The 27,011-nt window shown below is 47.1% G+C and overlaps 1 protein-coding gene across 9 annotated transcripts in view; it reads left to right on the forward strand.

Annotated features, from left to right (window-relative positions):
• ZMYND11 (zinc finger MYND-type containing 11) overlaps positions 1–27,011 on the forward strand; it is a 315,745-nt gene that overhangs the window by 173,727 nt on the left and 115,007 nt on the right. For all 9 annotated transcript variants that reach the window (XM_029588524.1, XM_029588521.1, XM_029588523.1 and 6 more), the window contains one exon: positions 23,990–24,067. In XM_029588524.1, coding sequence (XP_029444384.1) covers positions 23,990–24,067 — 78 coding nt within the window. The remainder of the gene's footprint in view (positions 1–23,989; positions 24,068–27,011) is intronic.

Here is a 27,011-nt window from a genome sequence, read left to right on the forward strand (position 1 = left end):
TGAAGTTAGCGTGTGGCACATTTAAAACTAATCGGAGAAAGTTGTTTTTCACTCAACACACAATTAAACTCTGGAATTTGTTGCCAGAGGGTGTGGTTAGTGCAGTTAGTATATCTGTGTTTAAAAAAGGATTGGATAAGTTCTTGGAGGAGAAGTCCATTACCTGCTATTAATTGTTGACTTAGAAAATAGCCACTGCTATTACTAGCAACAATAACATGGAATAGACTTAGTTTTTGGGTACTTGCCAGGTTCTTATGACCTGGATTGGCCACTGTTGGAAACAGGATGCTGGGCTTGATGGACCCTTGGTCTGACCCAGTATGGCATGTTCTTATGGGGACTTCCCCAGACCTCATCACGCAGGATCAGGGCAGACTGCACCATTCCAACCTCCAAGCCTTGTCCCTAATGGCTTGGATGTTGAGAGAGTGATTTTTGCAGCCCCTAGACCTCTCGAGTTCTGGTGGCATCCAGGAAGCATTCCATTAGGAAGTCTTATGACCTGAAGTGGAGGAGTGTTTCCATTTGGAGTGAGTGCCACAGCTTGGATCCGTTCTATTGCCCTACACTGAAGCTACTTGATTACCTCCTGCACTTCTTGGAAAGTGGCCTAAAGACCAACTCCGTCGGGGTGCATGTCAGTGCTATTGGGGCCTACCACCAAGGGGTGGCTGGTTCGCCTATCTCGATGCATCCCAAAGTAGAGCACTTTATGAAGGGTCTGCTTTGGCTGAAGCCTCCCCTAAGACTTCCTCACTGTGTCCTGGGAGCTCAATGTGGTCTTGTCCCAGCTTATGAAGGTTCCCTTTGAGCCTTATGCGCTCCTGTGACCTGAAGTACCTGACCTGGAAGGTCATCTTCTTGGTGGCAGTCACATTCGCACAGGGCAAACTTCAGGCCTTGGTGTCGTATCCACCTTACATGAAGTTCTTCCACGATAGGCTGGACCTCCACACAAAACTCTTAAGTTCCTGCCTAAAGTGGTGACGGATTTTTATCTAAACCAGTCAATCGTCCTACCCACCTTCTTTTCCAAAGCCTTATTCACACCAGGACAAATGGGCTTTGCACAGTTTGGAATGCAAGAGAGCCTTAGACTTCTACCTGGAGCGAACAGCAGGCCATAGGCAGTCCACGCAACGCTTCATCTCTTTTTGACAAGAACAGATTGGGAGTTGTGGTTGCTAAGCAGACTTTGTCCAACTGGCTAGCAGATTGCATCTCCTTCTGCTACGCTCAGGTAGGACTGCAGCTTGGGGGCCATGTCAAGGCTCATTTTGTCAGAGCCATGTCAGCTTCGATGGCCCACTTACGAGCAGTCCCCATGGACAAGATCTGCAAGGCTGCAACATGGAGTTCCCTCCACAACTTTGCCTCACACTACTGTCTGGAAAGGGACGGCCAACATGACAGCAATTTGTCAGTTTGTCCCCTAGAATCTCTTTCAGCTGTGAAACCCAACTCTTCCTACCTCAGGCCCTTTGTTCAGGTTCAGGCTGTCTTCCTGTGTCACCAACAGCACCTCGATTGTTATGCCTGTTGGCACCTGGTTAGGTGACTGTTTGTCCCCTTGTTTCGGGAACACTTGTAGCTAGGGATTCACCCACTTGTAAGGATTATCATCCTGCTTGTCATAGGAAAAAGCAGAGTTGCTTACCTGTAACAGGTGTTCTCCTAGGACAGCAGGATGTTAGTCCTCAGGAACCCCACCCACTACCCTGCGGAGTGTTTTCTCTCCTAGTTATTTTATTTTCCATAATTCTATATTACGAGACTAAAGACGGGACCCCACATGGGCAAGTGGATAGTGGCATGCTCCATCTGATGTCACCCACTTGTGAGGACTAACATCCTGCTGTCCTAGGAGAGCACCTGTTACAGGTAAGCAACTCTGCTGTACTTGTGACCTGGATTGGCCATTATTGCAAACAGGATATTGGGCTCGATGGCCATCAGTCTGACCCAGTATGGCAATTCTTATGTTCTTACTTTGTTTTTGAGATTCATAATTAGTTGGAGAGAGTTTATGCAAGTGTGACAATTTGAAGTACTCCATTTCAGTACTGGTAATCTTAAGTAGGCAACTAATCAGTCAGAAGACAATTTTGTTTGCTATCCTTATTCTTGAACCATTAGATAGCATCTTAAATTTAAATGAAAACTATTATTGACATCACTAAGCAGATGAAGAGCGTATTTTTCTTTTCTATATCTATTTTATCATGTTATCGTAGTTTTGTATGCGTTTTATATTTGTTTAATTTTATACCCCACCTTGGATATGGGTGGGTAATACATTTTTTATTTAAAAAAAGAAAAAGAAATATATTTCTCCTAGGACAAGCAGGATGGTTGCCTCACAGATGGGTGACATCAGATGGAGCGCAGCATGGAAACATTTTGACAAAGTTTCTACAACTTTGACTGACACACTGAACATGCCCAGCATGCCACTGTCCTTGCATCCACGCTGGGTCCCCCTTCAGTCTCTTTTTTTTTTTTTTTTTTTCTGCAAAGTAGTCACCTCGCGGTTCTGGAGCTTTGCAAGCTGTCTTTTTATGGCATTGTCTGGTTTTCAACGGTGCCCCCAGTGCCCACAGGCTATGTCTATTACTGATCCGCACGTGTTCTGTATCCTCTGCCTGGGAGCATCGCACAATGTCCGCGGGTGCCATCTGTGTGATCAGATGACCCTCCAGGGCCATTGTGCCCGGCTGGATAAGATGGAATAGCTTTTTGGATCCAAAAAGCCTGATCCATCCACTCTGGCAACAGGGGGCGTTGACTCCTAGAAGCCGAGGAGAATCGTTGGATATGCCATCCCTTTCCACTCCCCCAGCAGGCCTGTCTCTCTCTCAAGGAGCCAAAGATACGCGTCTTCAGTGTCATCGCATTCCAAGACGTCTGGATCTCCAGTTTCCTCAGCACTGGGGAAAGACTGGGCCGAGCATTGCCACAAACATGGTCACCAGTCGCCGTTGACTCATGGCCCTGGAACCAATGCAGCATCAGCAGCTGCCATGCCACCACCAAAGTGACCCCCGTGGGGAAGAGGCATCGTCTTCTATCAGACCTGGGAGTCCCAGGTATTCCCCACAGATAACTGTGCCAGGCACTGAGACTACTCGGGGCTCTGAGGAAGCTCTGGTGATGCCGTCTCCTCCTTCTCCTTCCATCCTCACTTCCACCAGACTTTCAGGAGGAGTTGGCCTGCAGGGTTCAGATGGCGGTGCTCAGAACCCTGTGAACTGCCACCGGAACCGGTCCCCATGCTGGTGCTGGAGCATGCACCATCTTTTGGCGCCCCTGCTATAGCGTCTGGACGTCCTTCTAGGCATCCTTCCAATGCAGCCGGTGCTGGGAGGCCCATCGGTTCCTCAGCGGCCTTCGATGCCCCCCACTGGGGAGACACCCATTATTGGATCCTCAGAGGAGAAAGACTTGCCACGGCCATCAGCACCTAGGGTACCGTACCACTGGGCCCGTGGCCGGAGTTTCCCAGTCCCATTCCTGGGCCGTCAGGGACTTCGGTGCCTTTAATACCCTCGAGACTTCCATGCCCTCAGTGCCCAAACTGAGAGGCCTTGGCAGGACCATCCTCGCCTGCCCCCAGGGGACCTTAGCAAGGAAGAGGCCCTGTACGAGCCCTGGGGGGATGATACCGAGGAGTCTTCTTCAGAGGACTACAAAGATATTCTTTCAGAGTCTTCTCCTCTGGATGTGAGCATAGATCTCCCCAGGAGGATCTTTCTTTTGCGGGCTTTGTCTGGGCCATGGCTGAAGCCATTCCATTCCAGCTCTTCACGGAAGAGGATGCCCATCACAAAATGCTGGAGGTCCTCCAGTTTGTAGATGTTCGAAAGGAAATAGCTGACCCAGTCCATGATATTTTTAAGGAACTTCTTCTCAGGATCTGGGAACACCCCGTGTCTGTCCCCCCGGTTAATCGGAAGGTGGATGCCATCTACCTGGACCAACAAACATTGGGTTTTGAGAGGTGCCATCTCCCACACCAATCGGTTGTGGTGGAGTCTGGCCTTAAAAAGGCCAAGCGCTCTTGCACCCATGCCTCTGCCCCTTCAGGGAGAGAGCACAGAGCGTTGGATGCCCTCGGTAGGAAGGTGTTTCAGGGCGCTATGCTCATCGCCCATATCTCCTCCTACCAACTATATATGATCCAAAATAACTGGAACCTGTAGAAGCAGGTCCAGGAGCTGTCAGAGCGCTTGCCTCAACAGCAACAAGATGCGTTCTCAGCAGTAGTTCAGCAGGGTCTGGAGGCAGGAAACACAAGGTGAGATTGACCTACAATGTTTTCAAGCCAGCAGCGAGGGTGGCTGCAGCGGGTATCTGTGCCTGGCGTACCTCGGACCTTCAGGCGGAGGTCCAAGAAAAGCTGGCATATCTACCCTGTATGGGTGAGCTCTCCACCCTTCTAATGGCCGGAGCGATGGAACACATCTCCCTCCACCAGCGGGGCAGAGGGTTCTACTCTTAGTATTTCTTGATACCAAAGAGAACTGGGGGCCTATTCTCGACTTGAGAGCCTCGAACAAATTCCTTCAAAGAGAATGGTTCAAGATGGTCTCTCTGGGCTCCCTGACCACGCAATTAAGAAAAGGAGACGGGCTCTGCTCCCTCGACCTGAAAGATGCCTACACCCGCATTGCGATCTTCAGGGGTCACAGGAAGTATCTTTGCTTTGTGGTGGAAAGGATAATTTCCAGAATCAAGGGTTGCCATTCGGCCTTGCATCAGTCCACCAGGTCTTCACCAAATGCTTGGCAGTGGCAGGAGCACACCTCCGACTTCAGGGAGTGCACGTGTCCCCTACTTGGACGACTGGCTTGTCAAAAGCGCCACTCAGCGGGAGCTGCTGCGCTCCTTACATCTGACCATCCAGGTGTTGCAATCTTTGGGGTTTGTCAACAATTACCCCAAGTCCTACCTCAGCCCATTGCCACACCTGGGCCAGGCTGGACATAGTTCAGGCCAAGGCTTTTCTGCCTCACGATCAAGCCCTTATCCTCTGGTCGCTGGCGAGCTTGGTCCACAGGTTTCTGCTCGTCTAATGCTTCATTTTTTGGGTCACATGGCTGCATCTGTCCATGTCACCCCCTTAGCCTGACTGTGCCTGAGCAGGATGCAATGGACCTTGTGATCACAGTGGTAGGAGGCATCCCAGGACCTCGGGGCGCATGTCACATCACGCCACCTCTCAGACTGTGTCCAATCTGGAGCAAGGGGTCCCTTTTCAGAGTGCCCCGTCTTAGGTGGTGCTTACCATCGATGCCTCCCTCTGGGTGGGGGGCGCATGAGGATGACCCCCCACCTACGCAAGGTCAATGGAGCTCAGGAGGCTCTATGCCAGATCAACTTCCTGGAGCTTCGAGCAATTCACTATGCACTTTGGGCGTTTCGAGACCGTTTGTCCCACAAGGCAGTCCTGATTCAGACAATCAAGTAGCAATGTGGTACATCAACAAACAGGGAGGCACTGGGTCGTTCCTCCTCTGTCAAGAAGTGGCGCAGATTTGGTCCTGGGCTCTGTCGCAGGGCATGCTTCTGAGAGCAATGTACTTGGCCAGAACGGAGAATGTGATAATGGACCATCTAAGTCTAGCATTCTGCCCACACGAGTGGTCGCTGGATCCAGCAGTGGTGGCCCAGATCTTCCGCCGGTGAGGAACTCCGGAGGTGGATCTCTGCCTCCCCCTACAACTGCAAAGTGAGCAAATTCTGCTCCCTGTTCAGGACTGACAGTCTTCAGCCCTCAGATGCCTTTACCCGACATTGGGGCATGGGTCTCCTGTACGCATATCCTCCTCTTCTGCTAGTCATGAAGACTCTCTTAAAGCTGCAGCAGGACCAGGGGACCATGATCCTCGTGGCCCCTTATTGGCCCAGACTGGTCTGGTTCCCACTCCTTCAGGAGAACCCATCCATTTGGGGACCTCTCTCAATCTGATCACACAGGATCAGGGCAGACTGCGCCATCCAAACCTCCGGGCGTTAGCCTTGATGGCCTGGATGTTGAATGCTTAGTCCTGCAGCCCATGGACCTCTCTGATGACATGTTTCAGGTGTTGGAAGCTTCCAAGAAGCCTTCCACCAGGAAGTCTTATCTGAAGTGGAGGAGGTTCTCCATCTTGTATGAGGGTCATGGCTTGGATCCTTTCACCTGCCCCACTCTGAAGCTGCTTGACTATCTATGGCACCTATCTGAGGCTGGGTTAAAGACCAACACAGAGTGCACCTGAGTGCCATCAGCGCTTACCATCAGGGAGTCGGTGATACGCCCAACTCTGTGCAACCCATTGTTGGGCAATTTCCTGGGTTTGTTTCCTGGGTCCTCAACGTAGTATTGGCGAGGCTCATGCATGACCCTTTTGAGCCTTTGAGCTCCTGCGATCTGAAGTTCCTGACCTGAAAGATTCTCTTCCTGGTGGCGGTCTCTTCAGCCGGCAGGATTAGTGAGCTTTTAGACATTGGTTACGTATCCACCCTACACAAAATTCTTTCATGATAGGGAGGTCCTGCATACGCACCCTAAATTCCTTCATAAGGTGGTGACTGATTTTCATCTTAATCAGTTCATCGTTCTGATCACCTTTTTTCTGAGGCCCTATTCTCACCAGGGCTAATGGGCTCTGCATAGTTTGAATTGCAAGAGGGCCTTAGCTTTATGTCTCGAACGCCAGCAGACCACAGGCAGTCCATGCAACTCTTTATATCCTTTGACAGGCACGGGCTAGGCATTGCTGTGGGCAAGCAAACTCTGTCTAACTGGCTGGCGGATTGTAAGCCCTCTGGGGATAGGGAAATACCTACAGTACCTGAATGTAATCCACTTTGAAGTACTGAATAAAGTGCAAGAAGTGGAATATAAAAATATAAATAAAATAAAAAGTATCTCCTTCTGCTATGCGCAGGCAGGCCTTCAGCTTGGAGGCCGCGTAAAACATTCTGTGAGAGCCATGGTGGCATCGGTTGCCCACTTATGAGCAGTTCCCATTGCTGAAATCTGTAAGGCCGCTACATGGAGCTCCCTACACACGTTCGCTGCCCACTACTGCTTGGACAGGGATGGTCAACAAGACAGTAACTTCGGCCAATCTGGCCTTCGCAACCTCTTCCAGGCTTAAACCCAACTCTCCCAGCCCATTGTTTGGATTCAGGCTGTCTCCCTATGTTACAGCAGCACTGCAGTAATTTTTGTGCCTGTTGGCATGCAGTTCGGTGCCTGTTGGTCATGGTTGTGACAGGGAGCAGCCTGTAGCTTGGTATTCACCCATATGTGAGGACTACCATCCTGCTTGTCCTAGAAGGCAGAGTTGCTTACCTGTAACAGGTGTTTTCCTAGGACAGCAGGATGTTAGTCCTCAGGAGAACCGCCCACTACCCTGTGAAGTTGTGTTCTCCTGTAGTTTATTTTATTTTTTCGCTCGTGAATTCTATGTTATGAGACTGAAGGGGGATAGTGGCATGCTAGGCATGCTCAGTGTGCTAGTTAAAGTTCTAGAAACTTTGACAAAAGTTTTCCGTGCTGGGCTCCATCTGATGATGATACCCATCTGTGAGGACTAATATCCTGCTGTCCTAGGAGAACACCTGTTACAGGTAAGCAACTGCTTTACATGCACATGCATTGCAGAAATCCTTAAATTTCGACTGACTCCATTGTCCTTGAGGGGTGGGTTGACAACCACTGTTCTAGAACCCATCTGTGGTACATCTGATGACAATATCGATATAAATGGTATGTGATTGTCCTTACATTATGTACAAGATGTACACATTTCACTCTAATCCACACCAAACAATTTCCCACCAACATCCTCTCCCTGGCCCCCCTCCCCGCCCACTCAATCAGTGCCCCAATCTCAAAATCAGCAAGATCAGGAATTCAAACTGTGTAGGCAAGATTCAGCTTATAAAACTGCAGGAAAAAGATATATCAATACAGAACTATTTTCTTATCAATTTGTATCCTCTAGCTACTTTACCTTATTTGACATTTGCATAGAGCTTGATAAGTAGTTTCCCCTGAATCATAATTCATCTGTTTGGTTTTTTTTTTTTTCTATAGGTGTCAGACCAAGGCAGGGGCCCAGTTTCACTGCCTTTGCAGCACATGTAAACACCACAAGTACCATCATGCAAGGATCGAAATTTCGATTCCCAACAAAGTAGTGTAGAACTCTTTCTGAAAAACACACAGCTAGTCACTTTGTAAAGTTAAAAGTAAATTTGAAAATTAGTGAAATTAATTTTTAAATACATGCAACCCCTGTAGTTCTTCAAAGGTCTGAGAAATTTGGTTACCATTTACATAAGTGGTGAGCAAGCAAGTTAGTAGTTTTTCCTGTGTGAATGTATGCAGTTTGCTTATTTTAGTTGATAATGTGTTCTGTGTTCCTGCTTTCTGTCTGTCTCTCTCTCTTCTCTCCTGGACAAAAGTATGTCAGCTAACACCATTCTCAACATAGAGCAAACATTTTAAGGGTGATTTTCAAAAGCTATTCACCTGTATAAATTAACTATCTGAATCTTGCCCACCTTTTCTGCTGACAAGTTTGCACACGGATCAATAGCGTTCTTGATTTTACCCACAGGAAAAGTGGGAAGGCTGGAAGGCAGGGTTAGGATGATGTAGGCAATAATGTGCATAGTTCTGCTTTTTCAAAACTATGCACATAATTTTGAAAGGAAAAACATACCTGCAGAAAAGCCCGAGCTTATCTTTGCTGGTACTTTTTTACTAGGCAATTTTTAAAGGGAAAGTATGTTCGTACTTTAGCGTTGAGAACTGGTGCAAAGGCTGCAGGTTAAAGTAATCACTGATTTTCCAACTGCGCAGGCTCTTTAAAAATTGCCCACTTTTTGTTCTATACTACTAAATTTAAAATAACATGAATTAATTTAATTTGCTATATATCTGCAGTGTGTAAATCTGATTTCTGACAGGCAAAGGTCCAGTCAGAATCTCATCCTGTTCATTGATAATTCTGTACTGAGTTATGTGGAGGCACTCACTTGCAATAATGTCACTTTGTAAATGTAAGCCACCTAGCCATAGTCAGAAAACCATAAAAGGGTTCAAAAGAATGTTTCCTAGCATGTAGACAGATGGACTCCAGACCAGTGGGTTTATACTCCCCTGTCAGCAGATGGAGATGGAGCAAGCTGACATCACATTATATATAACCCTGCAATGACTCCAGCCTGCCAGTATTCTCCGTCTCAAGCAGATGATGGACTTGCATCTCCCTATGGGGATTGCTTTGAGCTTTTTTAAAGGAGAAATTTGAAATTCTATATTCAGGGAGAAAAAGCCACGCTCTACTGCGGTGATACCTAAAGGTCCCTCCCCCACTTGAGAATTCCTGAGGCGATTTCCGTGGTTCCTCAGAGGTGTGCCTTGGTCCCGGTAGCTGGGTTTCCCAGCGTGGACTTAGCTGCTAGTTCAGCTGAAAGGCAGGGCGTGTAGGAGGCCAAGCGCAGCAGTGACTGCAGATGCAATCTCCCCCCACAGCTGGAGACAGTCTCTGTACTCTGTCAGTAAGCGCTGAGCTCAGGTAAGGTTTAAAAAAAAAAAAAAAAAAAAAAGGTTTTACCTGAATCAGAGACAGAGGAGTTTCAGGACTTCCTCTGTTCTCACACACCGTGCCGACATTCGTTCCCGCTTTCATTGGGGTTGGGGAACTGGGCAGCTTGGCGGGTTGAGCGGCCCCCCGGTGGGCTAGGTCCCGCACTTACGCTTTTTTCTTGCAAGCTGTGTGGTAGGCCGTGGTGTCCGTTTTTCGTACGCTCTTGTGTGTGTGTTCTGCCCTCTATAGGCCGTCGGTGTGCACAGTGTGTCGGGTCTCTGCATGCGTTGTGTGCTCGGATTTTGGGAGTGCTTTTTACGCTCACAACTTGGCACACAGGTTGTGCACGTGCCTTGCCGCACTTATTTTTTGGGCGTATTTCATTTTTTGAGCGCGAGCCATTCTGACGCACGTTTACCACAGCGATGGCACCAGTAAACAAGAAGCCTAAGCATCTTCCTATTTGTGTTACCTGTCATATTAGGGCTTCTCAGCCTGACCTGGCTTCTCACCTGTGTCAGCGCTGCTCAGACGCTCAGGGAGAGTTGTCTTCCTCGGATTTTGGTAAGCCTAGAGCTTTCCATGCTGATGATGGGTTGGTCACTGCCTTGACTGGGGGATACCAGAGTGGTTATGGAGCCTGCTGCCACCTTTTTAGCAGTTGCAGGCTGTGATTTGGTCCCTGCCTCGACCAGAGGAGTGGCGATGGTAATACTGACCATGTGTCAACTCTGGTAGTGATACTAGTCAGCTGACACAGCTTCCAAAGCCAATCTTACCAAGATGTCCTTTAAAGGCCCGCTTTTGTTTGGGAGAATGTTGGAGAAACTGGTCAGTAAGTGGGGCAAATCTCCAGTGCCTCGATTGCCGAAGGATAAGAAACAGTTACAGCTCCGCTTTGGTATGAGGGATCGATTTCCAGGTATTTTCGTCCTTGCAGAGGGATGACCTTTCAGCGGACTCAACCTTTCGGTAGGTCTTAGTCCTTTTGTCCCTGGCAGCCCAAGAGAGAAGCGAGCTCAGGTAGTGGACTTTCCCAAGCTTCCCAATGAAGGCTTGCTGACCAACCTTCTGGAACAGGAAATAGGGGGAAATCTCTCTCTCTCTCTCTCTCTCTCTGTTTTATCAGAGGTGGGTCGAGATTACGTCGGACCAGTGGGTCCTGGAGGTGATACGCAAAGTGTATGCACTGGAATTTCGCAGTATTCCTCGGGTGTCCCCTTGCCACTCCCTGCAGAAGAAGCAGGCAGTGGAGATCACACTTCAAAGGCTCCTCAAACTGAGGGCTGTGGTTCCAGTGCCCATGTCACAAGAAAGTATGGGGCAATATTCCAATTGGTTGTTGTGCCCAAGAAGGGAGGGCTCCTTTCGTTCCATCTTGGATCTCAAGAAGGTCAACCGTCACTTGAAGGTGACTCATTTTCGAATGGAAACCTTATGCTCTGTAATAATGGCGGTGCAGTCGGGGGAATTTCTGACCTCCTGGGATCTGTTAGCTTACCTTTATATTCTCATCCGATTGGCATACCGATGCTTTCTACGATTTGCGGTGTTGGGATGCCATTAGCAGTTTTGGGCACTACAGTTTCTAGCCACCGCTCCCAGAACATTTTCCAAGATTATGGTGGTGGTTGCAGAGGCCTTGTGAAAGGAAGGAATCCTGGTGCACCTGTATTTATGCGACTGACTGATTTGAGCTAAGTCTTAGGAAGAGAGCCGCCTGATGACACACAAGGTGATTTCCTTATTGCAGGATCTCAGTTGGATGGTGAACCTGACAAAGAGCAATCTTCAACCATCCTAGTCATTGGAGTATATGGGGGTCCAGTTCGACATGGGTCAGGACAGAGTTTTCCTACCAGAAGTTTGGATACAGTGTGGTCCTACCTACAGGTACTTTGCTTGATGGCAACTACCCTAGAAGTGATGCTATGGGCAAGGGTGCATATGCATTCTCTTCAGCGCTCTCTATCTCGTTGGAACCCGCAGTCTCAGGATTATGCGGTTCGGCTCCACTTGCCGATGGAAATATGCTGCCGTCTCCAGTGATGGTTTTGGGAGGATCATCTGAGAAAAGGAGTTCCCTTGTCCTCTCCGGCCTGGTTCATACTCATGACAGATGCGAGTCTGCATGGTTGGGAGACTCACTGTCTGGAGTTAACTGCCCAGGAGCTCTGGAAAGCTGAAGAATTCCACTGGACTATTAATCGTCTGGAGGCCCGGGCGGTACGGTTGTCATGCTTGCAGTTCAGGTACAGGCTGCGGAATCATGTGGTTTGTGTGATGTTGGACAATGCAACGACGGCCTACATCAATCGCCAGGGAGGAACCAAGAGCCAGCAAATGTCGCAGGAAATAGACAAGCTGATGGAATGGGGGGAAGGTCATATGCAGATGATCTCGGCATCTCACAGTGCAGGAAAAGCAAAGTAAGAGTGGACTTTCTCAGCAGGAAGAGTCTGGACCAAGGAAAGTGGGTGTTGTCAGCCAAGGCATTTCAGCTGATTGTGGATCGCTAGGGCCTTCCGTTCTTAGACCTGCTGGCAACTTCTCAATATTTATTTATTTGTTTTTAATTTTTTTTCTATACCGATGTTCCTGTATACAATACATATCGCACCGGTTTACATGGAACTGAACTGTCGCTTCAGGGGCGGAATACATTGTAACATGTTGACAAAGAACTTTAAGGGAGACATTCATGAACAAGGTAAACTGAAGCAGGGTACAAAACTAGGGACAAAATCAGGGTTGATTTTGTCCCTAGTTTGTCACCTTCAATATGTGAAGGTTCCTCGCTTTTACAGTCACAAGAGAGATCCATGGTCCTTGGGAGTAGATGCTTTCTTACAGGCTTGACCGGAAGACAGATTGCTTTATGCTATTCTTCCGTGGCCCTTGCTGGGTGGAATAATTCGCAAGATCGAAGGCCACAGGGGGCTAGTCTCCTAGTGGCACCAAACTGGCTCAGGTATCCATGGTATGCAGATTTGCGATGACTCCTAGTAGAGGCCCCCCCCCTCCCCGCCCTCATCTTCCTCCGCACATGGATCTGCTTCAGCATAGACCAGTTCTTCATGAGGATCCAGCTTGATTCTGTCTTACGATTTGGCCCTTGAGAGGGATTGCCTGTTAAAGCGTGGTTATTCCTCTGCGGTGCTTGCCACTTTACTCCGCGTTCACAAGTTCTCCATTTCCTTGGCTTATGTGCGGGTTTGGAGAGTTTTTGAGGCCTGGTGTGAGGAACGGGATGTTCTTCCTCGTTCAGTTAAGATCCTTCTCATTCTGGATTTTTTGTAGGATGGATTGAGTAAAGGCTTGACCCTTAATTCCTTGAAGGTGTAGGTTTCAGCTCTTGCCTATTTCAGAGGCCTGGTGAATGGTGTTTCCTTGTCATCTCATCCTGATGTGGCCCTTTTTATGAAGGGAGTGAAGCACCTTAGGCCTCCTTGAGTTTACTGGTTCCATTGTGGAGTCTTAATTTGGTGCTGGACATTTTGGCGGGCCCTACATACCGACCACTGCATAGCCTTTCCTTAGCTTTTAACTTTGAAGACCGTGCTTCTAGTGGTATATGTTCTGCACGTTGGATTTCAGAGCTGCAGTTGTCTTGATGGGAGCCATTCCTTTGGGTGTCTCCGGGGGCCTTACAGCTGTGTACTGTTCACTCCTTCTTGCCCAAGGTAGTCTTAGACTTTCATTTGAATCAGTCCATCTCCTTGCCATCACTGGATAAGGTCAGGGATGCAAAGAAGTTTTGCCTTTTGCACTCCTTGGATGTTAAGCATCTTGTCATGCAGTATCTGGTGGTCTCTGAATCTTTTCGAAAGACAGATCGTTTGTTTGTTCTCCATGGCGGGTGTAAGCAGGGCGCTCCGGCTTTGCGGGCTACCATAGCTCTTTGGATTAAGGAAGTGGTCATTACTGCGTATGTGGATGGTGGAAAGCCGTTGCCCACTCAACTTAAGGCTCATTCCACTAGGGCTCAGGTAGTGTCAAGAGGGGAGGTTAGTTTGTTGTCTCCTATCGATACCTACAGAGCTGTGACATTGTCCTTCTGACACACTTTTTCCATGTTTTATCGTTTGGATGTCCAGGTCCAGGAGGATGCAGCCTTTGCACATGTGGTGTTGACTGGACCGCGGGCAGCCTCCGACCCTGTTGGGGAGTAGCTTTGGTACATCCTACTGGTCCTGAGTCCATACCTGATAATTTTGTTTTCCTTAGTTTAGACAGATGGACTCAGCTTCACCCTCCCTCGGCTGCCGCATGACTATGTCAATAGTCGTCCTGCGGGGCTCTGTGTCCCAAGGGATTACTGGTAAGTGCTTATCCAGTCCCTAGCTTGGGGAACCTAGAATCTTATGTGAGTTAAGATCTTATGGTTGGTTGAGTACATTTCTGGTTATCTGTTTTTAATCATGTTCTTAATCAAATTTTTTGCTAGTCTGTCCACAATTGCTTTTGAAGAGAATGCTGGCAGGCTGGGGTCACTGCAAGATTATATATATTGTGACGTCAGCATGCTCTGTCTCCATCTGCTGACATGGGAGCATAAACCCATGAGTCCATCTCTCTACACTAAAGAAAATGAAATTATCAGGTAAGTAATTTCTCCAGTAGCAGTACTAGATCTAACAGTTCAGTAAATCCCCACTCATTTCTTAAAGCAGAAGAATGTTACCCAATATAGCACTTCTTACATTGCCAATATTAATCAATATATACCTACTTCCTCTCTGCCAGATATTATCCGCTTTAAATGTCCAATTTAAAATATTTACGGACGACAAACAGATTTTCATTCCATACAAATCCTCCTGGGCAGATACCCTCTCTCTAACACAAATTTACTTCAAAACCATTGAGCAATGGCTTGCACATAGTAGACAATTGTTTTTAGGGATAGTATTTTACTTCCATTCCTTTGTCATAGAGATACCAGCTTCCTCTGTACTACACCCGTTTTATATACTGGTGGTGATGTCACAAAAAAGGTTTGTCTTCTGACTCCATCTCTAGTAGGCAGATACAACCCTTGCATCTGGACTGGTGTAGCAGGATTAAAGGAAAGAAAATTAACATGTGAAATTAAATTTCTCCATTCTCACAAGCATTCATATATCCAGGTTTGTGTCTGCATAAAACTTGGAGACTAGAACAAGGAGTAGAATCGAGCATGATAACCCCAAAGCACAAAGGGGTCCAGTTTTCTAAAGGATCTAAACACTTCACTATGGAATTAGGCAGATTGATCAGAATGGCTGAAAATTAACCCCAACTGAACAGCTAACTTTAGCTGCTCAAAAAGGGGTGAATTTTAAGAGTTGCTCACATTAAAAAGCCCATATACGTGAATATCTGAGTCGAGCACAAGCAACTTGTATTTTAAAATGGCCCAATTACGTGGGTATATGCGCAAGCAACAAAAAAAGCAAAATCAGCTGCTGCAGCACGCAGCAGACTGTTACTCCTGCATATTTGCTTCCGCTCTGGATGAGGTGTAAGTCTGAAGAAAACTTGTTTTAGGTGAAAAACCACTGGGTGAGGGGTCTGGGTAAACAGGAGGAGTGCAGACTGAAGAACCAGAAGGATATGGATGAACTCGAGAGAGACTGGGCAAACTGGTGGGACTAATAAGTAAAACTGGGAATATCCTTCACATGAGTATGTTTTAAAATCCACTTACCTGCATGCTTTAAAACTGACAAAGTCCTAAGGGCGATACACGAACTATGTTAGTTCATGTAACCATTTAAAATTAAGAATACATATGCACGCGATAGCTGTATTTTGAATCTTGTGCGTGTAATTGCACACACGATTGCGTGCATGTTCGGGGACCCGCACATTTGTTTTAAAGTTACCGTCCCTGTGTGCAGCCCCAGTGGCAGAGTTTGGTTGGGGGATAGAAAATTAGATGCCTAGTGTTGATTTTCCCTGCTAGCTGCCTATCTTAGGTGCCCAAACTTAAGTTCTTTAATCATCCTAAATGTAATTGCTCAGATCTTGGGCAGTTTAGATGCAAGCTCATTTTTAGATGCAAATTTACCCAACTAGGTTTCACTGAAAATTAGCTTAATTTAGCTGCCTGAAATTGGATTAGCTAAATCAGGTGCTCAGCCACTGACAGAAAATCAGCCTCAAATTATTTACTTTATCTGATAGCATGAAGGACTTATTAATACTTTACAATCTGTTGGTTCACTTATTTCAATGATGGTAACTCAAAGGGCAGACATCAAAGCTTTTGCAGATGCTTAAGATGACTGTGTACGGAGAAGATAAGCCTTAAAAGAAGAAAGGTCACTTGATTCTGGCTAAGGTCTGGCAGTGGATAGAAGAGTAGGGAGAAGGACATCTTATGACTATCATGATGCTCTTAGCATGCTGGCTAACAAACCCTCATAGTTATTTCCAGTAGTGCAAAGTACTAGTACCCATATTGATACAGGAGAAAACAATCTTTTGCAAGGTTGTGGTTGGTTGAATCAGTATGGAAATTATTGGAAAACTGATTTCCATGAACTTTCAAGACCAGATAGATCCCTTCTGGATTCTTTGCAGGATATGATGCCTTTTGTAAGAACAGCATGACAACAGGCAGCTGAAGCTGAGACTGCGTATGGTCTCAGATAGCCCAAGCATATCATTATCTTTGGATACGTTTCATACTGGTTTCCTTCTGCAAAATATTCATTTTTCTTCAGGACTATCTGGCTTCTAAAACTCAGTACTACTGTAAACCAGGTTTAGCATTTTGCTGGTCATAAGGAGGTCCATATTCAAAAGCCATTTAATGGCTTACCCGGCTATATTTAGTCCTTATCTGACTAAATTCTAGCTGGCTAATAAGTTAGGAGGCTAGATTTTAGCCAGATGTTAGGGGCAGTCCAGGGGTGTAACTGGGAGGAATTGACTTAGCCGGCTAAGTTAACTGGCTAAGTTTGATATTCAGGTTAGCCAGATGACTTAGCTGGCAAAGTATGGTCGAGTCAGAGCTGTCCTAAAGTTAGCCAGCTAACTAATTAAGGGGGTCATTTTCCAACGGTATTCGTGTGCGATAGCTAAATTGGGGCGGGGTCCGCACTGGGAAGGGGAGGAGTCGGGGCGACGCCGCAGAAACTTCACTGACTGCGAAAGGTATGACTCCTTGTCGGCACTATTGGGTGCGAAACCTGGCAGCGATAACACCGCGATGGTGCAATCGCGCTTCGCCCCCCTCCGTTACCGCCGGAATCTCTAAGGTCTGTGACCTTAGAAAATCCAGGCCTAAGATAGCTGGCTATATTCAATAGTTTGATTGCACTACTGAATATGCCTCCAAAGTTAGCCGGATAAATTTATCCAGATTATATACATTTGTAAAATGATCCCTGCTGCTATTTTTGCATTAAAAGGATACTTTCCTGGCGTGTAGCCAGATGGACTCAGAACGAATGGGTATAGTATGCTCGTGCTAGCAGTTGGAGACGGATCTGACGTCAGCACGGGTATATATACCCCCACAGGAAGCGTAGCAACTCAGTAATTTCCATCTCCAAAGCAGTTTGGAGAGCCTGCAGGCTCGCTGAGCGTGTTTCCAATCTACTTTCTATTTTCTACTTTCTTCTTACTAAACTTCTACAGCAACATCGAGCCCCGCACTCCTGCGGTGATACCCTTGGGGTCCCTCCCCCAGTTGAGTTTCCCGGGGTGATTTCCGTGATCCCCCGGAGGTTTAAGACCTCAGTCCGGTGGCAGACTCGCGGCAGGGACGTAGCCCCCGGGCGAGGCTCGGGCGTGGCGAGAGAGGCGCCTCGGTCCCGGCGTGGACGAGGCAGCGGGTGCATTTCCTCAAACGCGGCGGTGAAGGTACTTGCCCTCTCCCCCCGCAGCCGGAGACCGCCCGGGTTCCAGCCGGGAAGCACCGAGGATCAGGTAAGGCGTACATCTCTTACTCTTTGGTCTCCGAGGAACGAGGATCGGCGGCGTGGCCTGTAGGCGGCACGCCGTGGAGGGCGCCATTTTGTTGGCCTTGTTCAGGTATTGTGCGCCCATGATAGGCGCCTGTCTATGACTAAACCTATATTATATGTCATTGTGCGTATATTGCTAACCGCATATTGCTGAGAGGACATCGGATATCATTAAGCGTATATTGCTAAACCGCATATTGCTGAGAGCATATTGGATATCATTGAGCGTATATTGCTGCCGCATATTATTGAGCGCCTGTTGTATTAAGCGTATATTGCTGCCGCATATTATTAAGCGCCTGTTGTATTAAGCGTATATTGCTGCCGCATATTATTAAGCCCCTGTTGTATTAAGCGCCCTTTTGCTGCCGCATATTATTAAGCGCCAGTTGTATTAAGCGTATATTGCTGCCGCATATTATTAAGTGCATATTGTATTGGGCGTATATTCCTAGATGGAACAGAACGCCTCAACGTCTTCAGCGGCGGCGCCTCCTGATTCCGGCATTAAAGCCCTCGGCCTCTGCTCAGCATGCCAGCTTAGAGCCACGCATAGTGAAGAGCCAGACTCCTTTTGTGCCCAATGTGAGGAGGCCGTGGGAGCCTCGGGCCAGGACCAGTCTCAGCCACAGTTTGCTGACAGTTCCCCAGGGGCTACCCCGGATTTAGCGGGCAGTCTCGACCAACCTGGGATCCCAGGGGACCTGGTACCCCGGCGATTAGAGACCGCTTCCATTTCCTGGGTGGATCTCTTTAAGGGAATTCATGCTTTTGCCCAGATGCAAACAGCTTCCCGTCCAGGTCATGCTGTTCCTGCTGCTGCTGCGGTTGCGGCTCCAGCGGATCCTGTCCCTGGACCTTCACGCCCTTATCGTGGGCAGGACCTCCCGCCTCCAGACAGTCCGCTTCAGATGGACCCTGATGTTTCACCGGACGAGTCCAAACTCCCGGACGAGGGGGAACTTCCCTCCGGGATTGAGCCATACAGAACCATGAGGCGGTTCTTCCCTAAAGAGGATCTCTCTGACCTGGTATCTCAGTGCCTGGCAGAGTTGGATATTACAGGTCCCAGCGCTACGGTACCCTCTGCTCAGAACCCCCTGCTGGAAGGTCTTCATCCTACAGCCCGCCATTTTCCATTCTTGCAAGCAGCACAACAACTGATAGATTGGAATGGGCTGCACCAGCGGCCTCATTCAAAGGGGGTCGGGCCCTGACAGGCATGTACCCCCTGGCACCGGCTATTCAGGAACTGCTGGCGTGCCCTCAGGTGGACACCTTGATTAGCGCTGTGGTCAAGCGCACTACCATTCCAGTTGAGGGGGGGCGGCCCTCAAGGAGCCTCATGACCGGCGACTGGACGCCATTCTGAAACAGACCTTTGAGGTGGCAGCTCTATCTTTGCGGATCTCAACCTGCTGCACAGTGGTGACGCGTTCCTGTTTGTCACAGGTCAGGAACAATGCTCCAGCAGCAGACATGGAGTCAGCTCTCTCGTTCCTCACGGATGCTGCATCTGACCTAGTCCGTACAACAGCCAAGGGGATCTCATCCTCCGTAGCTGCCAGGAGGCAGCTCTGGATCCGGAATTGGTCAGCCGATGCTCCTTCGAAGACACGCCTCACCAGAATGCCCTTTAAGTGCTCTTTTCTGTTTGGCAGCGACCTTGATAGATTGGCCAGCACATGGGGCGCCGCTCCAGTACCTCGACTACCGGAAGATCGGTTCAGAAGGAACCAGCGCGCCTTTCCAAGGCCCTCCAGGGGTAGAAGCTCCCAGCGCTTCATTCCCTATAGGAGTCGCTACCAGGCACCTCGTCCTCAGGCCAGGAACCAGTCCTTTCGGACCAAGCAGCGCAAGAGGGGAGTCGGCCCGGGTTCAGGTCCCGGCCGTGCCTCACAATGAGAATCCGCCGATCCGTCTGGGGGACGGAGCCATAGGGGGCAGGTTAACCCTCTTCTACTCCACATGGGTCGAGATTACGTCGGACCAGTGGGTCCTCGCCATCATCCAGGAGGGGTATTATCTGGACTCATCATCTCCCTCCGGACAGGTTTGTGGAATCTTCATGTCCCATACACAAGAAGGCAGCATTGAAAGCTACCTTGGCGAGGCTCCTGTCCTTGAAAGCCATCATCCCAGTACCTGCCTGGGAAATGAATTCTGGACACTTCCATTTATTTCATGGTACCCAAGAAAGAGGGCACTTTCCGGCCTGTGTTGGACCTCAAGTCAGTCAATCGCTACTTAAGGGTCCCAAGGTTTCGCATGGAAACTCTGCGCTCAGTCAAAAACGCAGTACAGCCAGGAGAATTCCTCACGGCCTTAGACTTGTCAGAAGCCTACCTGCATATCCCGATTCACCAGGATCATCAGCGCTACCTACGTTTCAAGGTGCTGGGACACCACTTCCAAATCCGGGCTCTGCCCTTCGGGTTAGCCACGTCACCGCGGACCTTCACCAAGGTGGTTGTAGTGGTAGCAGCGGCGCTCAGACGGGAAGGAATCCTCGTCCATCCCTACCTGGACGATTGGCTGATCAGGGCGAAATCACGGGAGGAGAGCCATCGGGCAACCAACAGAGTGATCGCCCTTCTGGAAAGCCTGGGATGGGTAGTCAACTTCAACAAGAGTTGCCTACAGCCTTCCCAATCACTGGAATACCTGGGAGTACAGTTCGACACCCAGGCAGACCAGTCAGTCTCACTACCAAGAGAAGGTTAAAACTTCAGACGCGTCTCCGGTCCTTGATGGGAGCCAGCTGGCCCATAGCTTGGGATTATCTGCAGGTTCTCTGCCTCATGGCCTCCACCCTGGAAGTGGTCCCCTGGGCAAGGGCTCATATGAGACCTCTACAACACTCCCTGCTTTCTCGCTGGAGCCCCCGCTTCCGGAATTATTCCGTGCATCTACCTCTCCCAGCCAGACTGCGGACCCAGTTACGGTGGTGGTTGCAGTCCAACCACACGAGCAGGGGGTCGAAGATGTCCTCCCCCACGTGGACTCTGCTCACCACAGATGCCAGCCTGAGCGGCTGGGGAGCACACTGCGAAGAACTCACCGCGCAAGGGCGGTGGAACAGAGAAGAGTCGGGGTGGAACATCAACCGTCTAGAGGCACGAGCAGTCCAGCTAGCCTGCCTGCAATTAGCTCACAGACTGGGGAACAGAGCAGTCAGAGTGATGTCCGACAACGCCACCACGGTGGCATACATCAACCGCCAGGGCGGAACCAGAGGCCGACAGGTCTCTCTAAAGATAGCCCTGCTGATGTCTTGGGCAGAGGCAAATCTTCAGGACATCTCCGCCGTCCACATTGCCGGGAAGGACAACACCACGGCAGACTTCCTCAGCAGAGAGAGCCTAAATCCGGGAGATTGGCAGCTGTCACCCACAGCCTTCCAGATGATTGTGGATCACTGGGGGATTCCGGACATGGACTTACTGGCGGACGTCCAATGCTCAAGTACCCAGATACTTCAGCCGCAAGCGCGATCAGTTCTCACACGGCATCGATGCTCTGGTTCAGCCATGGCCTCCAGGGACTCTGCTATACGCCTTTCCTCCGTGGCCTCTGCTGGGCGCCATCATCCACAAGATTCAGAAACACGGGGGCCTAGTTCTTCTAGTGGCACCAGACTGGCCAAGAAGACTCTGGTACGCGGACATGAGAAGACTGCTGGCAGGGGAGCCTCTTCCCCTGCCTCCTCTCCGGGACCTTCTACGTCAAGGTCCCATCCTCCACGAGGATCTGGCTCAATTCTCTCTAGAGGGCTAGACTGAAGAAAAGAGGTTACTCGGAGCCCGTGATAGATACACTCCTCCGAGCTTGCAAATTTTCCACATCCCTTACCTATGTCAGGATCTGGAGAGTATTTGAAGCATGGTGCGACAATCATGGCACCAACCCACATGCGACCACAATTCCGATTGTTTTAGATTTCCTGCAGGATGGGCTTCAGAAGGGTCTCTCCCTCAGCTCTATCAAGGTTCAGGTGGCTGCGCTGTCTGGCTATGGTCCCAGGAGGGACGGCAAGACCATTGCCAAGCACCCAGATGTTTCTCGCTTCCTGAAAGGGGTCAAGCATATTCGTCCGCCACTGAAGTGGCCTGTGCCCTTATGGAACCTCAACCTTGTTTTGGATTTCCTCGCGGGATCCACCTTCAGACCCCTTCAGGGCCTGTCTCTCCGTTCTCTAACCTTGAAGATGGTGTTCTTACTGGCGGTGTGTTCAACACGCCGCATCTCAGAGCTACAAGCACTGTCCTGCCGTGATCCCTTTCTCAGAATCACTCCGGAGACTATCCATCTTCGCACGGTTCCCTCCTTTCTACCTAAAGTGGTCTCACAATTTCACCTTAACCAAACCATATCCTTGCCTACCACGACGGGTTTGAAGAAATCTGAAGAAGGGCGTTTACTACGCCATCTCGATATCGACAGATTGCTGCCCAGATATCTGGAATTGACACAAGAAGTACGAAAGACAGACCATCTGTTCGTCCTGCATAGCGGAAAGAAACAAGGCGAAGCGGCCTCTCGGCCCACCATCACCCGCTGGATTAAAGAAGTCATCAGAGCAGCTTACGTAGAGGCCGGGAAGTCTCCGCCTCTACAGGTCAAGGCTCATTCTACCAGAGCACAGGCGGCATCTTGGGCAGAATCCAGGATGCTGTCGCCTGCAGAAATATGTAAAGCAGTGACATGGTCCTCCCTCCATACCTTTTCCAGGTTCTACCGTCTGGATGTCCAGGCCAGGGAGGACACAGCATTTGCGAGGGCAGTCCTACACGGTCCTCAAGCAGCCTCCCACCCAGGCTGGGAGTAAAGCTTTTGTACATCCCATTCGTTCTGAGTCCATCTGGCTACACGCCAGGAAATGTTGAGATTACTTACCTGATAATCTCCTTTTCCTTAGTGTAGACAGATGGACTCAGCATCCCGCCCAGCTGCCAGTGTACATGGGTTTCACCGATTCAAGGTAAGCCATGTCATTTGTTTACATAAGAGCGTCCCCTTTTTGCCAGGTGTCGACGCCTTCCGGTTGGGAATGCTGGTGGTCTCCAGCTACTATCAATCGGTCAGGGGAATCCTGTTTCACTATTTCACTGAGCGTCAGTACACACATCCATAACAGCTTTTGCAAGGAAAATTACTGAGTTGCTACGCTTCCTGTGGGGGTATATATACCCGTGCTGACGTCAGATCAGTCTCCAACTGCTAGCACGAGCATACTATACCCATTCGTTCTGAGTCCATCTGTCTACACTAAGGAAAAGGAGATTATCAGGTAAGTAATCTCAAAATTATTTTTTATTAAAACAGGAGGATGTAATTTTTTCCTTAGAGGGACACCATGATATTTATGATGGTTTAGTATCAGCATGCATACAGTATAAGCAGAGTTACATTTCATGTTGGATTCTGCAAAATGTAGCCTTTTTTTTTTTTTTTTTTAAAGGCGTGCATGAAGTTGCTCACTATGGTTAAAAAATATTTAACAAAAATGTCCAGTGTCAATCGCAACTGTGTACCCACCTAGCTTGCTGTGTTGTGTGTAATATTTCTCTTTTCCAACATTGAGCTTTTATAGTTTTGGAATAAATGGTGCTTATTGTTTTCAATTTATTTTATAGGAAATTATTAATTTGACATGTCTGCCATGAAATATCAGTAACTTTACAAAGCACTTAATTGCTTGAGATCACTGGCCCCAGCATTTATGTAAGCCACTGTTGACTGAGTACATTTTCATTTCATTTCTAAGTAGTACATCAGTGGACCACTTGAGAACTCTGCAGTTTTGGATGTAAGAACACCTGTTTATTTTTAATGGCATAGTCCAGCAAGAACAGGCAGAGGCAAAAGTCTGAACTCTCTATGTAAAGAATATTCTTTTGGTTCCATAATAAGTTGGGCTGTGGGGCCTTGGCCACAGAGGCTTGAACACTCTTATTTTGTTCAATGGAGGAGATCTTTATATTTTAGCATATAGGAAAATCTTTACTCTGCATTTGTGAAATCCATATTTATCATTGCTTCTTTATTTTATATTTCCCTATCCATTTTTCATTCACTCTCAGTACCTTTCAAGCAGATTGCTCACTAAACAGTGAATTTTAATTTGAAACTATTACCTGGGAGATGTCTTGTGATGACACTGTAATGAAGCACGCTTCTTTCTGTTAGAGTTCTGCAAGTATAAGGCATGCACACTGTAAAGGAAGTATGTGCTCAATAAAGTATGTAACTCCCCACCTCATGATGTCACTTTCTCAATTTTAGCATGCTTTACAGATGTCCTAGAAGATATGTTCTTTAGTAATCCTATACTACATATTTAGAATTAGAAATATTGATATAATTAATTGGGAGTTTTGATGAATGTATTTAGAAATTAAAAGGGCTATAATTAAAAACTTTATTTTTGTCTAATAGAGTATGAAGAAGAAAAGCGCAAACAAGCAAGAGATGGGCAAGTACCTGCGATTTATTGTGTCTCGAATGAAGGAGAGGGTGAGTGCTACATCCATTACTTGCTGAGCAAAGTAATAAAACCCCAAAGCAAAATATTTTACTAATTTTCATCCTAAAGATTATCATGGCTACTTTTATATAGCTGTTTGTATTACTGGTGTAAATAACTTTAAATGGGCACAAATCTATATAACCTTTAATAATTCTAGTCAAAATTGGAACAGCTTATATGTACTTACAAATTCACAGCAATAATAGTTTGGATTCATCACATTAAGGGGGTAATTTTATAACAGGCCACATATATTTACAGGCTGTTATATACCCAAGTTAGACCAATTTTCAACACATACTTACTTTGAAAATTAGCTGTACAAAACTACATTCACACCTTTACACCTATTTGGAGCATGTAGTATTGCCAAAAGAATACATGCACGTACTTTCTGTAATAAAACAATTTTGCTTGTAAGTCCCATCCCAGCCCACCCAGACTCCACCCCCTGGAATGCCATTCAGCTATGTATGTAAAAAATATACACATGCAGTGGACTTGGATATAATTTTACCCACATATCAGTTGGACAGTTTTCTAAATCACTGCTTTTACTTACAGAAGTCCCTTTTGAAAATTACCCTCTAAAGCATTTTTCCATATGGTTTAGTGATGCTATGTGATAAACCATTGTTTGATCTTTCTCAGCATTTTATAAGTAGGCAGTAGGCCATGACCTAAGGATTTCATTGCACACCTGTGGTGTGATTAACCTCATGCATTCAGTGTCCTTAGAAGTAATATGAGATTTTAATGCATGCTCTGGTCGCTCATTGCATTTACTCAGTTATAAAGCAAAGATATTATTTTACCAAAGGAAGAAGAAAATCTTTATCTATAGAGCATAGTTTGTTCTTTTAGAAAAAAATGTAGATCCTGCTAGGTTGGTTACGATAGGAATTGTGTTCTTACACTGAAAGTGTGAAAGCGAAAATATCCTTAATTGAGAGAGGCTCTGGCTCTCCCTGCCTCTAAACTGTTAGATATTTTTAATTTGTAGGAGCCAGATAGCACCTACTAAACATGCTTTATTTGGCAACGTACACCTAGGTTTTATGCTTTTTTTTCAAAATTCTTTTGTGAGGAATGCTGGCCTGTTTTAGCACGCATTGCTTAGTTAGTGGTCTGTTGACATTTCCTGGGGTTTAAGGGGTGGAGGAATTTCAGCTGAGGGAACTTTTTAACCTCAGTTGAATTTTTTTGATGATGGGCTGCTGACAGAATGTGTCAAATAAAGGAAAATACCAAGCCAAAACATCAAAATTAAGAAAATTACATTTATACTGCCTTTTTTTTTTTTTGCATATCGCCCAGATTTTAAAAGCCCAGCGCGCATATGATTGAGGGGTTATGTGTGTGGACGGGCCTTCCACGCACATTTTACAAAGGGCCCAGCCACTCATGTGTAACCCCCATTACACGCTGAAGTGCCATGCCCAAAGAAAGGGGCAGGCTGGGTGGCGTGGTCTGGGCGGGGAGGGGTGTGGGTGGGGCCTGGGACAGCTCGCGCCAGCAGGTGCACAGAGATAACTTCTGCTCCAGAGGAGCAGTAAGTAGCAAAAAAGAAAAAAATAGGGGATAGTTAGAGCTAGATTAGGGGTCGGGGAGGAGAGGGGAAGAGGGAAGAAGGATAGAGTTAGGGTTAGGGAACTGGGAAAGACCTACCTGCATTGTCGTGCATATTTTTTTAAATTCACACCCCCCCGTTGTGTGCGTGACTGACACCTGCCCGCACTTATTATAGTACCAAGTTTAATTTTTGTAAAATTGTAATGTCTTAACTTATTGTAATGTTTTTAACTTAGTGTATGTAAGTAATCATGTTCACCGCCTAGACGGATAGTTTTCCTACCCATTGTGCGGTACATAAAACTTTTAAATAAATAAATAAATAAATAAATAAATGTGCGTGGATATCATATTTTATAACATGCGAGCAGCGATGTACGCATGTTATAAAAATTGGCGCTTCCATGTGTGCCCACTAGGAACCGCGCGCATATGGACGCACATGTGCACCTTTTAAAATCATCCCCATATTTCTTTATTAACTTTTCAACTTGTACCAGTAACATAAGAGAAACAAAAAACATAAGCAAGGACATAGTCATTCATGTCAAAAAGATTCAAAATCTCAAATTCCATTACCCAAACCTACTCCCACCCTCCTTCCCTCCCTCTGAAGCACAATAAAGAGGACACCCATCTCACATGGGTGTATCTGAGGAAACAGCATGCGTAAATCGTCCCTTAATCGAATCCGATAGGCGTTGAATAAAGGAAGTCCATATTCTTGGAAATGCCACCTTTCGTCCCCTTGAGGTCTTGATCCATGACCAATATTCCAGATTTAAAAGATCTAACATTTCCGCTTACCAAAAATCAAACAAAGGCATATCTGTCTGTATCCACTTAAATAAATACATTTCCTAGCAATGCATGTTCCTTTAATCAAAATTTTAGAATCAAATGTGTTGCATAAAATCTGATTAGAATGTATCCCCAAGATACCTAAAGAGGCCGCCATAGGAATCGCGATCCCTGTTCATTCAGACATAAATTTGAACAACGACCCCCAGAAACTATAAATGGGGGGCATTCCTAAAGCCCATGACCCAAAGTTGCATTATTTGTGGCACATTTTATGCATTTTGGGGATAATATAATTTTCATCTGAAAAGTTCAGTGAGAAGAAATAATCAACTGGTAGAGGACATGCAAATATTGCTCTCGTAGCATTATTGAGGGAGTATTTTCATAGAAATCAGCAGTGCAGTTAAAAAAAAATCATCACCTAATTCCAATCCAAATTCCATAACCCTGCCAAGATCACAAACTGTTTGTAGGAAGTGATAGAATAAATAAAACTGGCAAGCAATATATTTTAAATGACAGATAAAATGTTTGATTATAGAAAATTTAGAAATG

This window comes from Rhinatrema bivittatum, chromosome 2 (genome assembly GCF_901001135.1).
Source record: "Rhinatrema bivittatum chromosome 2, aRhiBiv1.1, whole genome shotgun sequence".
NCBI lineage: Eukaryota > Metazoa > Chordata > Amphibia > Gymnophiona > Rhinatrematidae > Rhinatrema > Rhinatrema bivittatum.